The 17626-nt window shown below is 41.4% G+C and overlaps 1 protein-coding gene and 1 pseudogene across 2 annotated transcripts in view; one reads left to right on the top strand and one right to left on the bottom strand.

Moving 5' to 3' along the window:
* The first annotated feature begins 3826 nt into the window (after positions 1–3826).
* The window catches only part of Uhrf2 (ubiquitin like with PHD and ring finger domains 2), an 85247-nt gene continuing 71447 nt past the window's right edge, over positions 3827–17626 (top strand). Inside the window, exons 1-2 of one of the 2 annotated variants that reach the window (XM_076562130.1) lie at positions 3827–4058; positions 13830–14063. In XM_076562130.1, the coding sequence (XP_076418245.1) occupies positions 3906–4058; positions 13830–14063 (387 nt within the window). In that variant the 5' untranslated portion in view covers positions 3827–3905. The remainder of the gene's footprint in view (positions 4059–13829; positions 14064–17626) is intronic. The other variant, XM_076562133.1, reaches the window with a different exon arrangement.
* LOC102917619 (large ribosomal subunit protein eL34 pseudogene) lies at positions 9520–9861 on the bottom strand (annotated as a pseudogene).

Raw genomic sequence — 17626 nt, forward strand, 5'->3', positions numbered from 1 at the left:
ACAGAGAAACCCTGTCTTGAAAAGCAAAAACAAAAACAAAACAACAACATTATGTCCTGAGCTGGGAATGTAGCTCAATTGGTAGAGTGCTTGCCTAGATTGAAGGAAACCTGGAGTTCAATTCCCAGCACTCCATAAAACCAAGTGTGATGAGACATGCTTGAAATCCCATCATGGCAGGTACAAGCAGGACGGTCAGAGGTTCTGGGCCATCTTCAGCTACATAGCAAGTTCAAAGCCAGCCAGGGATACACAAGATCCTATTTCAAATCTTGCTCCAATTTGTCCCCCAATCTTATGGCCTCAGAAAGGTGAATAAGAATAGTTTTTGGAGCAACTAAGTGAGTTCCAGATTAGCTGGGGCTATAGAGTGAGACCCTGTTTTTAAAAAAGAATGCAAAAGCAAAAGCATAGAACGGGGTGCTATGGGTCCAAAGGAAAAGACTCAGACTTTCAAATGGGCCCCTCTGGGTTAGCTCAGTTCCTAGACTTGTTTCAGCACTCTCCCTTTGGAGCCACAGTATGGCAGAGCACTTTTATTCTTCACAGGGAGATTCTACGCTTGCCATTTTAGAGCTATGCCCTGACACATACCTCTGAGTCCTGTGCCCTACCTTCCCCAAGGAAAATCAGCTTGAACCTGAACGTTTCCCCATATCTTCATAGTTCTATCTAAACTAACAGAACACAGAAACCCCAGCATAACCGTTCAGTTTGGGGACTCAGAGTTTTACCCTTTTGTGAAACCTTTGCAATTTAAAATCCCCCTGTGCTGAACACACACACACACACACACACACACACACACACACACACAGAGAGAGAGAGAGAGAGAGAGAGAGAGAGAGAGAGAGAGAGAGAGAGATGTGTGTGCATGCATACATTTTATGCTTACACATGAACATGTTTGTGCACATGGAAGGTGCATGTAGAAGAGTGTCCAAGCATACCTATACACACAAGCATATGCATACACAAATACTACCCTTCCAAAGCCACTAACCTTACTCCAGTGTCAACAGCATAACCCATAGACTTGAAGTTGAACTTTCCAAGCTGAATGTGGGAGTGGGAGTGGGTGTGATCCCAACACTACACAATGAGTTTGAAGCCAGTCGGGGTACATGAGACTCTCAAATAAGCAAAAAAGAATGAAAAACAAACCAACAAACAACAATAACAAAACCCTTTAATCAGATCCAAATCTTAACATTGAGGTTTCTTCCTAATTAATTTCTAAGAAAGCAGAGGAAACTTCCTTTGTGGTATTTCTGTACAGATCAGCCCTAAAAACAGCCACAGGATTTATGCTTTCATACACACCATCAGTAGGTAGAAAATAAAACCCTACTTTTTCTAAGAAGGATCGTTATATAAATTTGTGATTGTAAGCATATAAAATACAACATATAAACAAACAGTAAATGTTCCACCTATTTATTACATATACCCCCTGCCGTAGTCACTCCCCAGGTTATAATATTACCACCAAACAGAATATCCCTTTATTCTCATATCAATACCACCTATTTCTCTATTCGACAAAATGTGTCTCCATCAAACACCATTACAACCAAAAGACTAGTCCTTTTCTCAGAACCTCCCTCCTTCCCTTCACTCTCTTGGATAGTTATTTCCAACTATCAGACATCTTCCTCTTAGGTACACTTGGGATCTATTTCAAACGCACCACAACTCAAATGGAAACTCAAATGGAATTCGAGGCATTCCCCCAGCTTGCTTCATCCTCTGGTTAAGAACATCATTTATCCAACACATCCACTTAGGCGTCCCTGAGAATTACGGTCAACATTCCTTGCCTTCACTCTTCACATCCCCAAATTCCACAAGTTTCACGAGCTCAGTTTCCTAAAACACTCAAGACTATATTCTCACTGTCCCTAATTTTTTCCAAAATGAATAACAGCTGCCTTTGGCTACATTTCAACCTCCCTCATCTTCCCACAGCCTGCTTTTCCCCTAAGGCGTCCTTCTACACTCCTTCCACTGTCATTCAAGATACTTGAACACATCAATGCAGCCTTTAAAAAGCCCGGGTTTCCCCCCTGAGGCCTACAAAAGCCTGCTTTCGAATGCTAATGTTCACACATTGCCCTTCTTTATTTAGTCAACCTTTCTCTGATATGCAGTCTTTTCTGATGTGTGAAATGCACACTTCCAATCTTTGCTTAAGCACCCCCCCCTTCTTCTTTGAATATTCCCAGTTTATCTAAATTCTCTTGATAACAAAAGCTCTAAAACACCTTATTGTGTACTTCCAAGGGATTAGCAGGAAGCTAACTTTCACTAAGGTGTTTATATGCACTATTTTACGTGGAGGAAATCCAAGCAATTTGTTCAAGATCACATTTTAAGCAGGAAAACAGTACAGTTCTTGTGTTTCTCACTGAACCCACGAGCCGCAGACTCGACACGCTGGCTTCGGACTGCAGCACGCCACTGAACTCAGTCACGCAGTGCACCGTGTGTACTTTAACCGCCCAAGACGCTAACACCGAACAGTTGACCCCTTCGTGGGTCAGTTCAGAATTGCTCAGGTATATCGATCGCTTCATCTACTAAATGTTTTAGTTAATGAGGAAGCAGAGAAGGTGACTTAGAGGTTCTAGGTGAATACATTTTGTTTTTTTCCAGCGAGCTGGCAGAGACGGGAAGTGTGTGTGCACATTCCACGTTCCCTGTCTTTTCCCGTTAGGCCATTTTGACTGTAATTCATTTAGTTGTTGCAGAGTCGCGCCTCTTATCTTCACGGGAATAATGAGCGCTGGCCCGAAATATCCACATTACCGGTATTGGTGAATGTAAGCCACACGTTTGTTTTGCTTTCTTTCCTAAGCTTTTCATTTTGCCATGGGCCCCCCTGTGTGGAGGGCCGTATCCCCACCACCACCACCCCCGTGGAAGTTTCGGATTTTTTTTGCTCGGATTTATAGTTCTGCAAACCCAGAATCCCTGCGGCCAAAGGCGCCGTTAGCGCACAAGGCCGACTCGGTCACGTCCGGCCCCTGCTCCAGTGGCGGGAGCGGGAGTGCGAGCGCCGGGGACCCCCGCGCGGGGCGAGCAGCCTGAGCTCACTGTGTGGGGTCGCGTGGGCCTGGGGCCTCCCCACGGGGGCCTCCCGGAAGCGGGTTTCCGCGGGAAGGCCGCGCGGGCGGGAAGCGTGCCCACGAGGCCGACGCAGCCCGGGGCCTTTCGTAGGCCCCGCCAGGCCCGCGTGGCGGGCGCTGTCCCGGCGCGATGGTGGCCCGGCCGTGGAGGCTGCGCCCCCATTTCTCCGCCATGCAAGTGCGCCCCGGGGGCATTTCCGGTGTGTTTTTTGACACCGCAGACCCTCGGCCACGAGGCCGACGCGGACGCGAGTCTTCCGGCCCGAGGGTACCACGCGAGCGCGGAGGGCCGCGGGCGTGCCAGGCCCCGCCCCGCCCCGCCCCCCGAGTAACGGCCCTGGAAGCCCCGCCCCTTCCTATGGTAGCGCCCCGGGGCTGTGCGTGAGGCGGAGCCCCGCGTGGATCTCGCGAGATCCGGCTTGGCGCCGTGACCTCCATGTGGGAGCTCCGGCTCTATAAGTAAACAGTCCGCGCGGGGCCGAGACATGGCCTCGTCCTCGCGGTGAGGCGGAGGCGGCGCGGCCAGCGCTCCGGGCGGGCTCCGGTTCCCTTCCACCTCGGCGGGGTGGGCGACCGCGCGGCGTGGGGCGCCCGCCCGTCCTCCTCCTCGCCCGCGCTCGCCGAGGCGCCGCGGAGGACCGGAGCAGCGTCCCGGGGAGGGAGGCGGGGGCTGGGGGGGGCGGAGGAAAGGCGGCGGGGGCCGGGCGGGGCTCGGCGGCCCGAGCCGAGCGCAGGGGCAGACAAAGGGGGCCGGACCCCTGTCCCCGTGCCGCCGCGATGTGGATCCAGGTCCGCACCATCGACGGCTCGCAGACGCGCACCATCGAGGACGTGTCTCGCAAAGCCACCATCGAGGAGCTGCGCGAGCGGGTGTGGGCGCTCTTCGACGTGCGGCCCGAGTGCCAGCGCCTCTTCTACCGGGGCAAGCAGGTGAGGCGCCCCGCGGGCGGGCCGCCCGGCGCCCCGGGGCGAGGCCGGGTGGCGGGGCGCGGGATGCGGGGCGCGCGGGCCTGCGGCCGTGAGGGCGCCGACTACAGGTGCGCCTAGCGGGTCGGAAGGCCGGGGTGCGTGGGCCCGAGAGACCGATGGAGCGGGACAGCCTCCCCCGGCCGAGCGTGCGATCTCCCCGGGTGCCTCTCTTCCCGCGCTTGCGGGGAATCGGAGCCAGGAAGGGCAGGCAGCGGGGGCTCGGGGCAGCCATGCGGGGGCACCGGAGGGACGAGCTGGCATTCTCGACAACGCTGAGTCCACCAAGGACTCGCTTCGCTTCCCTGCCCCGGGCTCCCAGATAGATGAAAAAGCGAGGCGCCTTCCCCCTGTTCCCTCACTGGAAGGATGTGAGCACACTGAAGATTCGAAGGATCGCAGAAGGCTTGGCCCCCTTTTCCTTGTTGCCAGTGTTGTCAGACTGGGAATTGAAGAGTTTTGAGACCTGGGTTGAAAAGAACGATGTTGGTAACCGGAAGTCGGGTTTGAATCTGTTGAGTATAGGGACAGACTTGACCTCTCACCTTTGAGTGTCCCCGACGTTCAGGCTTTTAAAATTCATCCTTCAACATAACCAACAGTAACTCAAAAGACAGAAAATAGTTTTGGGCCACAAGGGGCATCTCCGTTAATTTTAAGTGTGGCCCTGCCTGATCAGGATAAGACATTTCCTATCCGTTAAGTCTCAGAGTCTGTGATTATATATCCAGACCCATCTTGTTTTGTTTTTTTCTTTTCTTTTTGTCTTTATTTTTGTGTTGTCTTTAGTCTACTGAAAAGTTGGCATCTTGTAGTCGATAGACCACAGTTTGGCTTCAATCCTGAGGTTTGAGGTAAATGCAATTCTCTGATTTGGTGGAAGTAGCCTATAAGCCACAAAGGGTTTGGAAGGAATATTTTTGTTCCCTTCACAGGTTTACAACTTCTAAGACTGGACAAACATTTCAAAGTAACAGATTATACACTGGGAAAGGAAAGGCCAGGATTTTGTTTTAGTGTTTGGAGGGCCTGTCCTGTGGAAAACCTATAACACTCTCTGCTCCTGTTGTAGCCAGTTTTATATTGATTCTTTAGTGTTTGACTAGCAGAGTTCACTTTACAGGAAAGCTTTGTTTTTTTAAACAGTTGTATCTTTAGTAAATGCTATACAGCATTGTATTATTGTGCCTCGGGTGGCTGATAACTTGTCCTTTTGGTTATCAGTGAAAGCTAAGTAGTCACATCTGGATTTTCCAAGTAGTAATAATACTGTACATTGATTCCCAGGATTCTTGGGCGACTTCAACACGATCTAGAAATAAAGGGTGAGAATATGTTCGTGGGCAACACTCCCAAAGTATAATAATGAAATAATGCTAAAGTAAGCTCATGTGGATATCTTAATATAAAGGGAACATTTTAAATTCAGTACTTAGAAAACAGGCTTTCACTAATATCATAAAATGCTTCCTGGTTGAGGATTGATAACTTGCGCCCCCCCCCCCCCCAGTTAATCACTCACTACTTCCCTCTCCCCAGCTGAATAATGAACCAGTAAGGATGAAAAATAGAATTTAGGTGCCAGCCATTGACTTGGACACCAGAAAAGGGAAAACATTGCTCTGGACTATTTACTTTTTTATGAACGACAGCTAGTAGCCAGGGCAGTGGTTATCATCTCCTTTTGTCTTAGATACATTTGATGGAGATAGCAAAGTGTGCTTGTAGCAGGCAGATAAATGGTACCACAGGGCTATCCATTTCCTGTAAAATGAGTTTATATTTAGTAGAAAAGAGGTATCCTTACTCAAGATTTTTATATAATGTTAGAAGTAAAACAGATTTACATAAGCTGGGCACTGTATTCCCAGCTACTGTAAAGGCTGAAGAGGATCACTGGAGCCCAGGATTTAAAGGGCCAGGGTAACACAGTGAGACCCTGGTCTGAGCAAAAAAAAAATTACCATGTATCCAATTTTAGTTTGTCCCAATTTGTTATTTCTGATGGTTTGGTAGTTTAACCAAATTTCACAGGAACCCCTTTCTCCCTCAGGAAGGGTTCTTCTGTCCCCTGGCTGTCCTCACTCTGAAGATCAGGCTGGTGTCTAACTCAGATCCCAGAGATCTGCCTGCCTCTGCCTTCTGAGTGCTGGGATCAGAGCACCTCCCAACTTCACAGGAAATTTTTATGAACATCCGTGACTTTGAAAATGAACTTTGAAGGGTTAGCTTCCAACTAGGTTCTCTATTCAAAGTGTGCTTTCTGCATTCTCAAGGCCAACAGCATTAACTTTGCATAGGTGCCTCATAGTGGTCTACTGAAGCAGAATGTGTGGTTTACAAGGTCTCCAGGTGCTCTGTATACAAATGAAGTTTGAAAAGCAGTGCAAGGAACTCCACTATTTTTTTTTTTAATGTGTATGGGTGCTTTGCACAAATGTACAACTTTGCACCATGTGCATGCCTGGTTGCTGCAGAGGCTGGAAAAGGACATTAGGGCATCAGATCTGGAACTGAAATTAGAGACATTTGTGAGCCACTATGTGGATGCTGAGAATTCTGGTTCTCTGGAAGATCACCCAGTGTTAACCACTGAGTGAATCTTACTCATACATACCACACACCAAGCTTTGATCTTTAAATCTTTGAATTTAGAGCTCCTGTGATTTCTAAAGGAATTCCATTTCCCTGCCTTCTCTTGTCATCACTATTGGGATAGCCTTAAATAGATTATAGATATGGAATATGAACCATATTGGAAGAAAAACTGGACAGTTGATACTCGCCTTCGTATTCTCTTTTTTTCACATGGAGTAAAGAAATGAAAGTGTTTGTCTATTTAAAGAACGTGTATATGTATTTATATCTATTCTGTGACTGATAAATAATAGTTGCAACTATTGTCCTCAACTTGTACCCCTTAGTACCGTGGAAATTATTTCCCCTGTTGCTTTTTTGGTCACTGCCAGTTCATCTCCCATCCCCCTTGGTTTCCCTTACATTGTTATTGCAGCCTTTTCTATTTCCTGGAATTTCTTCTTTAACACAGTAAAAATTCAATAGTATATTTTAACAAAGTCCTGACCATTCTTTTTCTTCAGAATTGAAAATCTTGCTCCTTGAATTTCTCAAGGCGATTCTGAACTGTTTACTTCTATGAGACATTAATGGACTACAGTTACATACTTTAAACTATAGGTATTTGTAATTTCTAGGTCAGGGAAAGTAAAACTTGTTCTACTTGGGATTCCTTTTGGCCCAAGAATTTTTTTTTTTTAAAAGACTAGGTTTCTCTGTGTAGCTTTGTGTCTTTCCTGGAACTCACTCTGTAGCCCAGGTTGGCCTTGAACTCAAAGAGATCCCCTTGCCTCTGCCTCCTGAGTGCTAGGATTAAAGGCATGTGCCATTGTCTGGCTTGGGCCAAGAAATTTTTATGCAACCCGGGGTATATTGAAAGTATTGAAAATAGGTATGCTAAGCAAATGTACTGCTTATAAATAACAGTTCATTTTGAAATTATCAATATTCATATAATCTTATCATTTGTTAAAACAAAAGCAATTTTGCATGTTTACTAGATGGATATGCTTATTTTTATATAAAGAATTAAATCTTGAGTTTAATATTTGATATTGCAGGACAGAACAGCTCAACATTTTTCAGAGTTTTGATTTTATAGTTAATGATGAGAATGCTGCTTTGCATAAATATATGGTACAAAATGACAAGTATGTCTAGGGCACTTCTAGAAAATGTTGGAAATTCTGTCTTAATCATAAATTCATTCAACACTTTAAAATGAATCATGTCAATAATTCAGATAGAAGTCTTTAAAATCAGACATTTAAAAAAAATAACAGCATAAAGACTAATTTGATGTTTACTTGCTGAGGAATGATGGCAGGAAAATACTGAATGTCACTTTTCTATAGTTAAGCCATTATGTTCCTACAAAAGCAGAAAACCTTGTAGGTACAGTAAACAGTGCAGTTCATGACTTAACTGGCTTTGAGTCTGAACAAGGGTGTTCCAGGTAGTGTTTTTGCTGTATGTTACTACAGCATGCACAGTACAAAGTGCACGTTGTATTTCAGAACCCAGGCTGCAGTGGAGTCACTGCTATGCAGCATGGACTTATGCCAGAGACACCTCAGTTTTAGACATAATTTTTTATTTTGAATTAGTTTTTGGACATTGCACATTCAAAAACATTTACTATGATCAGTTTTTTATGTATGTAATATTCCTTTCCCCCATATTCAGTTATGGGACCCATATGGACTCACAACCAACAGTTTAAAAACCTGGATTCTAGATGACCTCATCCCTTTCTCCCTCTTTCAGAGCATAATTTGAGTAACAAATAACTTGAGATCTGCATTTACATTAAATGTGGAAGAATGTAGTCTAGGTAAATTATTCCAGCATTCTTTTTTTTTTTTTTTCTTTTTGGTTTTTCGTGACAGGGTTTCTCTGTGTAGCTTTGCGCCTTTCCTGGAGCTCACTTGGTAGCCCAGGCTGGCCTCGAACTCACAGAGATCTGCCTGGCTCTGCCTCCCGAGTGCTGGGATTAAAGGCGTGCGCCACCACCGCCCGGCTTATTCCAGCATTCTTAATAACTCTTTAAAGAACATAAGACGTTACTGAATAAAACTGGGTCTGTGCAGTGAAAAATAGTGACTTTTAAAAGAACTGGAATGTTGCTTATGAAATAGGAATGAGCGTATAATCTCTGTCTGTCTCTGTGTGTGCAAGCTATCATGAAGAAAGATGACTTATTAGTTTCTTGCCTTGATATGCTTAGTGTTTCACTCTAACTTTAGATGTTACTTTTCCTGTCGTACCATGTTCAGAAAGCACTGCTGAAAGCAACTTAGAGTCATTCTTGGCATTTATTTGGTAGAAAGTAGTTAATGTTTGTAGGAGTATTCACTCGTAAGGTCTCTGTGACTCTTGTGTCCCAAACATTAATTAAAAAAAAAAATGTGTTGGAAACATCTTCAATTCATAATTATTTACCATCACCACCCTTCTAAAGCTAAGCCTCACTATGGGCCCAAGTGGGCCTTAAACTTGGGATCTTCCTGCCTCACCCTACAGAGTGGAAGAATTATCTGTATGTTCCACAATATTTATCTTAATTTTACTTTAGTGTCTTGTCTGCTTTATTTTTGGGAATGGATTACTAGTACATTTGGATGCTGTATGCTATTTTAGCATTTTGATATTTTAATTTTAAAATTTTAAAGCAATTGTCATAATGTTCATTACATTGTACAAATTTGTACATTTTTAACTCTTTCAGAATTAGGGTGGGTTTTTTTTGGCTGTTGAAAAATGTCAAAATAAAGGTATAAATAAACATTTTTTTTTCTTTTTTTAACCAAGCCTTGACTTTTATTATTTAAAAAAGCTGCATATTTATTTAGCTTTCTGACTGTACTTGCACATTCAACATTTTCACAGCAGTTTTCTCCTGGAAAAGGGAAGCCCACTTGATCTTGTCATGGACACATTTGGCACACGTAGACCTACTGTAGGCCCTGCTGACGTGCTTCTTTGTCTTAGACATTTTCATAAGGACTTTCGGTCTCACAGCACGAACTCCTTGAGGTCTGCCCGGGCACACACCACATGTGGATTTAGATGCTTTCCCAACCTTGGTATGAAAGTAAACAATACTATTGCCAGTGGTTTGAGACAGCTTAGTTTTGTTCGAGGCTGTATTGTAGGAAAGTCTACGAGGGTATGTCAAACACTGGACCATTCTGAGTGCCTCTAAGCACTGTCCCTGGAAGAGAAAAGGCCATATTTTGTTCTTTTGAATGCTTCCTGTCCTTCCCAGGGAAGGTTTAGGACTAGAAGAGTGCCTTTTTATTATTTTAATTATTTTTACATTTATTTATTTGTGTGCATGTGCTATAATACATGTGGAGAATTACTTGCAGGAGTCAGTTCACCATGTGGATCCTAGGGATCAAACTCAGGTCCTCAGGCTTGGCAGCCAAACCTTTATTCTATAAGACATCTGAAAGCCCCCCCCCTTTAAAACAAGTTAAAAGTTTTAATGTAATTTTATAATATTCTTCCCCTCCCCAAAGTCCTTCCAAATCCTGTCCTAGCCTCCCAACTTTAAATTCTTTCTTAAAAAGACAAAAACCCAGTACAACAACAAGATCCTCCAAGACCAAGAAAACAAATAAAACTAGAAAAAAGAAATACCAAACTGTAACCAAATAAAAGAACACACACAAAAAAAACTGTGGAGTCCATTATATGTTGGTCAGGTACTCCTGAACATGAGGCCTGTGCTGGAGTGATTTGGAGAAAACGATTTTCCTTCTCCCAGCAGGTGTAAGTTTTCCAGTTTAGTAGTGAAGCTTTGCCCTAATAGCTAGGTTTTCCATCCATTCATTCATTCGTTTTTTGAAAATAAAAAAAAATTAGAATAAGATAAAACAAAACAAAAACTATCATATCAAAGTCAGATGAGGCAGAAGGAAGGGTCCAAGAATAGACAACAAGTCACAAGGGTCAGAGACCTACTTGTTCATATACCTAGGAATCCCATAAAGACACTAAACTGGAAGCTATAATACATACTCAGAGGACCTGGTGCAGGCCATGTACATGCTGCTTCAAGTCTCTGTGTTCATATGAGCATTGATCATGTTGATTTAAAGTGCCTTGTTTCCTTGGTGTCCTCCATCCCCCACTGAGCTCTGAGGTGGGATGATTTGATGGAGACATCCCATTTAGGGCTGAGTGTTCCAAGGTCTCTCACTCTTAATGTCTGGCGATGAGTCTATATTTTGTTCCCATCTGCTGCTGGAGAAAGCTTCACTGATGATAGTTGAACAAGGCATTGGTCGATGTATGTAGCAAATTATCATTAGGAGTCATTTTAACACCACTTTTTCTTTCCTTTTTTTACACCAGCGTTACTTGGTTTTACCCTAGGTCTCTGGGCTATCTAGTCTGAGGTTCTTGCTCACCTAAGCAGTGTTGGGTATGGGTTCCGTCTCATGGAGTATGCTTTAAGTCAAATCAGATATTGGTTGATTACTCCCACAATTGCCACCATTGGCCCTAGCATAGCTTGTGAACAGTACACCATTGTAGATAAAGGATTTGTGGCTGGCTTGGTGTTTATGTTTTAAATATATTAATATGCCTATTCATTGAAGGCTTACTTGCTTACTGCCTTTGGGTATTGAGTATGTGGTGTGGGTGTGTGTGTGTGTGTGTGTGTGTGTGTGTGTGTGTGTGTGTATTGTTGAGGATTGAACCCAGGAAGAATACTGCCTTTGAGCTACTTTGAGCCCCTCTGGTTAAACATGTTAACTAAGATGTGAGATAGTGCCTAGTTTAAATTCCTCAATCCCTCCACCGGGAAGGTTGTGAAATTCTTGATTCCTTGTTCTGTCTTACAAATGTGAATACTTGTAACCTGTAGAATTGTGCTAGTTATGGTCTTAGGTCTTCCACCTAAATAAATCTAACATTAGTGAGTTAATAATTAAAGGACAGATGTCCTCTGTAGTTGAATTCTTAAATATTATGTTATTTTATTACACAGTCATGAATGGTGATGGATATTGCATATAAGAATGGTAAATACAATGCTTAAACTGATATTTCTGAAGAAATGGTAGTTTTTATCTTTGAGGAGTTTAATTTTCTTGTGTTAAGTGTATCAATGAAATAGTCAACTGTTAATATATTTTTTGAAGAAACAAAATAGAACATCCCTATCTTAATTAGGGTTTACTGTTGCTGTGAGGAGACACCATGAGCATGACAACTCATCAAGAGAACATTTAATTGAAAGGGCTCATTTACAGTTTCAGAGGTTCAGTCCGTTATTGTCATGGCAGGGAGCATGGTGGTATGCAGGCAGAGGTGGTGCTGGAGCTGAGACTGCTACATCTTGCAGGCAACAGGAAATCAACTGACTCACTGAGCGGTATCCTGAGTATAAGAAACCCAAGCTCACCTTCATAGTGACACACTTCCTCCAACAAGGCCATACCCACTCCAACAATGTCACACCTCCTAATAGTGCCACTCGCTCTGAGATTGTGGAGGCCAAATACTTCAAACTACCACAAGTAGTTTCCTAGATTGGTGTAACAGAGTACCAGAATGGTATGGCTTAAAACCATAGAAATGTATCTCAGTTGTAGTGGTAATAATTCAAGGTGTCATCAGTAGGAAAGTGCTCTCATAGCTAGATCTAGGGGAACTATCTTCAGTTTTTGGGAAATAGTGTTTATTAGCTTGAGATTGTTAGCACTTCATTTACACGACTTTCTCTTCTGTCTCTTCCTTTGTCCTCCTGCCCTTTTTGTCTCTCCATGTTTGTTTTTGTAAGGACACCAATCAGACTAGATTAGAGGTTCACCTAGTGATCCCAATTTATATTTATTACCTGTTTAAAGCCTCTATTTCCAAACTGGGTCACATTCTGAGGCATTAGAGGTAAGGACTTTAGCATGTAAGTGTTTAGAAGATCCAAATCAATCCATAATAATAGGCTTTGAATTTCTTTAGTCATGTGCTGTCTTGGATTACATCTAAAGACCCTATTTCTAAATAAAATTGCGTTCTGAGGTAAGCTGCTCCCTTGGTGCTGAAAATGGAGTCCCTGAGTCTTATATATGTCAGGTAGGGACTCTACCACTGAGCTACACTCTCAGCCCTCTGAAGTACTGTGGAATAGAACTTCCAGTATATCTGAATGTATCTTTTGGGAGGTGGGGGTGGCCGTGACAGTGGGCTCAGATTAGTTCATAACCTGAATATATGGGTGAGTTACAAGATAATTTATGTGCTGTTTATCCTAGATGACTTTGTGACAAAAGTTGCTAATATTTGCAGATGGATAGAATCATAGAGAAATGGAATATAATGTAATTGGGATATATTTCTGATTTGTTTTTCAAAATCTTGCTTCACTTAAATAAAAGAATTATTAATTGTGCTTCAAAAAGATAAAGTGCTTGATAACTATTATTACATGCAAATTGTGAAAAAACAAAAACTTGCCGGGCGTTGGTGGCGCACGCCTTTAATCCCAGCACTCGGGAGGCGGAGGCAGGCGGATCTCTGTGAGTTCGAGGCCAGCCTGGGCTACCAAGTGAGTTCCAGGAAAGGCGCAAAGCTACACAGAGAAACCCTGTCTCGAAAAACCAAAAAAAAAAAAAAAAAAAAAAAAAACTTATTGTTTTCAAAATCCATTTTCCCACACTTGGAGTGGATTTAGTCACTGTTGATTAAAATAAAATGTGTTTGAGAGAGCACCGGGTGTCATATAATCCTAGCACTTGGAAGACTGAGAGAGGATCACAGGTTTGAGGCTAGCCTGGGCTGTATAGAGAGACTGAAAAAACTAGAAGACAACAACAAAAAATAATGAAACGTCAAATGTAGTTTTAAGAGTTATTTTTGGGGAGTGGTTACAGCATGAGGTTGCAGCAGCTATGATACAGTTTTTATTTTAATGGCATGTAGTTTTACCTGTAGTTGATTTGGAGTGGTTCTTAAGAATTGACTGGGGTTCAAAGAGGACGCTGATATTAGAAGGCATAAAGTAGTAAGAACCATTTCAAGATTATTAAGTTGCATGTAGTGTTGTCAATTTTAATAGTTTATCTAGAATATTTGAACAAACTAAACGTAGAAATACAAGGTTTGAGAGCATTTCAGTATAGTTTTTTATTATTCTTTTTCTAGTTGGAGAATGGATATACTTTATTTGACTACGATGTTGGACTGAATGATATAATTCAGCTGCTAGTTCGTCCAGACTCCAGTCTTCCTAGCACATCTAAGCAGAATGATGTTCAGGCTAAACCCTGTTCTAATAATCAGCCTAAAGTAAAGAAAACAGCAAGAGGAGGATCTTCCAGTCAGCCATCTACATCAGCTCGCACTCGTCTTATTGACCCTGGCTTCGGACTATATAAGGTATGTTATCTTTCAGACTTGTTAGTTGTGAGAATACAAATGTCTGTTCTCTTCAGGATACATTGAGTAAGTAAGCATTGATTTTCATTAAGTAAAGATTGCAGCTATTCATATTCTGTCAAAAGTAGTCCTTGAAAATTTACCATGGGGCTGGGGATATAACTTAGCAGGTGAGTGCTCTTCTTACAGCTATGAGACTGGGTTTGAGCCTCAGCACTACTAGGAAAAAAAATTACTATAGTGGAAAAATGTAAACTGTATAATATGTACAGTTTAAAGAATAATAAAACAAACATACCTGTGTATTTCCACGCAGGTGAAGAAGTAGAATGATGCCAGGACACTTTTTAAAGGGTATTGCTTCCCTCCCCCATCTCCCAAGGGAATTACTTACAGTGATTTTTGAGTGCAAGTTTTCTTTTTCTTCTTCACTACTTATATATGCATGTCTGTTTTTCTGTATAGCTGAATCTCTTCATAATGAAGTTCTTTTCCTTGACATTGATGTTTCTTAGTATATAGTTGTAACATTATTGCTTTCTACTTCAACATGCTACCATATGTCTAGTATGTATTTATTAGATGCCTGGGCAGTGTTCCAGCTTCAGTGTTTAACAATGCTGTTTAACCCATATATACCCTGGTACACATATTCTAGAATTTTTTAAAATTCTATTTTTTTTAAAAAGGTGCTGATGATTTACTCAAAGTGTGCTGTCAAGATTTTTAGGTTGTTTCATTGGTTTATTTGTCTATCCCTGGGCCCATGCTATTCTAAGGTCGGTAGCTTTACAGAATTTTTTGATAACCTCCTTTCTCCCATTTCTCACATGTAATGCCTCTTCAAGGGTTTCTTGGCTTTATGGTGCTCTACAAAATTTGCAATAAAAATTGTTAGAATTCGCTTGTATAAAACTACAAAGGACCTTACTGAAATTTCAATGGGGATTGCCTCTGTAGATCAATTTATAGAATTAAAATGTTTACAAGTTTTTACATTCATTGACACAGATCTCCATTAGTTTATGTTTTTGATACCTTTTAATGAATGTTTGACTTATTTCTGATAACTGTTTTTGATGCTATTTAAATGGTCATTCATTTACTAGTACATAGAAATTCAGTTGGCTTATTTATCGACTTTTATACCCAGTTTTTCAAATTCTGTCAGTGAATTGAAGGGCAGTTTTGTTTCATCCTTTCTGGTCCTTATAACTTATTTTCCTTCTGAGATAAATGGGTACCTAGACATAGCATTTTCAAGATTAAAAATTTGTTGGTGAAATAAATTAAGAAATAATTAGAAATAATTTAGGATCTGTGAAAAAATGTAGTCAAGAAAGTTAGTAATGAGCTGTACTTCAAGGGCAGCAGCACTGGTGAATTGTTTTAAACATTTTAGGAGTAGATAATTCTGATGTTACATGAATTGACCTACAGCATAAAGAAAGAAGAAGGAAGCTCTTTATTGCTCCTTACATTAAGTGAAGTACTATTACTAAAACATGACCAGAAGCAATTTGGTATCATAACACTGTTTAAAACAGTTTATATTTAACAAGTAGAATCAAGTAGAATTCTGATTATGTATTAAAAGCTATCTTGACAAAATATGATTTGTCAGAAAGCAGAGACAGTTAATTATTAGGAAATATTTTAGTATAAATTCAGTATTATAGTAAAATAAAGAGAATTTACCAATATAAAATATTTCCTCATTTAAATGCAAATTTGAGTCCATTCATGATTTTAAGTAGATAACATAGACGAATATGTTAAACCATACTTGGCATCATGTTTAGTAATAAGAAAAAAGCTAGAAATAGCCAGTCAGAAAGCCAGTTAATGGGTCAGCATGGTAGTATACATTTGTAGTCCCAGCACTTTGCAGGTGGATGTAGGAAGTTCAAGGTCTTTCTGGGCTACATGAGACCAGCTTATGGGGGGTATAGAGAAAGGACCGAAAAGAAAGCTAACCAAAGCTGCTGTTACTTGGCATCTCTGGAAGTGCTAGATCAGTGAAGCAAGTGAACAAAATCACCATGAAAAACAAAACAAACAAACAAACAAACAAAGTCCCTGTTTATTGGGAAAGCTGAAGAAAATAAATGTTTTAAAACATGAGTTATGAATAAGGTAGTCATTTTCAAAGCTAATATTGTAATACTAGTAGATTTCTTTGCTATACTTTATTATTGGGGTAAAGTAGTGCCAAAAATTGTCTTCTGTCCTTTCTTCTCTTATCTTCTATCCCTCTTTCTTTCCTGTATTCTTTTCAATAAGTATTTCTTGGAGAGCACACAGTGTAAATTTGCTATTCCAGGTGCTGTAGTTAACATGGGCAAGCAACTTATGGAGATTTCAAAAGAACTACTTCTGTTGTATTTAAAGCACTAAAAGCCAACTAACTATTTTGTCTAACCTATCCTTTCATATCTTGTAGACATCAATCTTAGTTTGTTTTCTTTACTAATAATACAGTAATGCAGAACAAGTAATGTGTAGAGAGGCTTATTTTGGCTTATGGTTATAGTGAAAGGTTAATGAGCTGCATCTGGTGATGCCTTTCTTGCTGGTGGTCCCCATGTGACAAAAAAAAAAAGAGACAGTGTGTATGTGATCTTTTTTGCTCTTACAAATTAAGCATCCACATTTATTATGAGAAATGGGTCTTGCTATGTTGCCCAAACTGTCCTGGAACTTCTGGGCTCCATTAATCATTTTGCTTCAGCCTAGTCTTGAGTAGTTTGGACTACAGACACCATGTTTGATTGAGTTTCTATATCCTTCATATCTCACCTTGTGAGGATTGAACTCTAATACCAGCTGTAGAGGGGCAGACCATACTCAAACCACTAAGTACTAATGCTCTACATTCTTTTTCATGTTGTTACTTTTAAAGTGGCCTTATTTAAGGTTTGTATTAGTTAGGTTTTATTGCTGTGGCCCAGTGCCTAACAAACAATTTAAAGAAGAAAGGATTTATTTTAATCCATAGTTGCAGGAAGTTTAGTCCATGGTTGCTTGGCTGCATGCATCTTGACAGAGCATCATGGCTATGGGAAATTGTAGTAGGGGAGTTTCTTTGCTTATGATAGACAGGGACCATAGTAAAGTAGGAAATGTTGAGTTGGTAGAACCCAGATGACCTGATTTCAAATATGCTCCAACACCTAGTTTTTGGAGCTTTGAACCAAGAGTTCAACCACCAATGTGATGGAGACATCTCATATCCAAAGGCTCATGGCCATCTCACAATTAAAAATCTTTCTCCATTCTTTTAACAGTTCCAGCATTATTCACTAATCTTAAATTCAAAGTCTCCTGTGATATCGAAGGTGAAATCTTTACTGTGAGTCCTTGTCAGGTTAAAAAAAAAAAGCATACTTAATGTAGAGTAATCAATCCCACTTCAGTGGGAGGGACAGAAAACAAAGGATTAGACTAAAGCAAGACTAGGACCCAAGGGTGCAAATATTGAGTCCCATAGCTTCATATCTAGCATATGAGGCACATGATGTCAGCAGGTGAGCTGCAGTGGGCTTGGACAGCCTCACCCTTAT

This window comes from Peromyscus maniculatus, chromosome 1 (genome assembly GCF_049852395.1).
Source record: "Peromyscus maniculatus bairdii isolate BWxNUB_F1_BW_parent chromosome 1, HU_Pman_BW_mat_3.1, whole genome shotgun sequence".
Taxonomy (NCBI): Eukaryota; Metazoa; Chordata; class Mammalia; order Rodentia; family Cricetidae; genus Peromyscus; species Peromyscus maniculatus.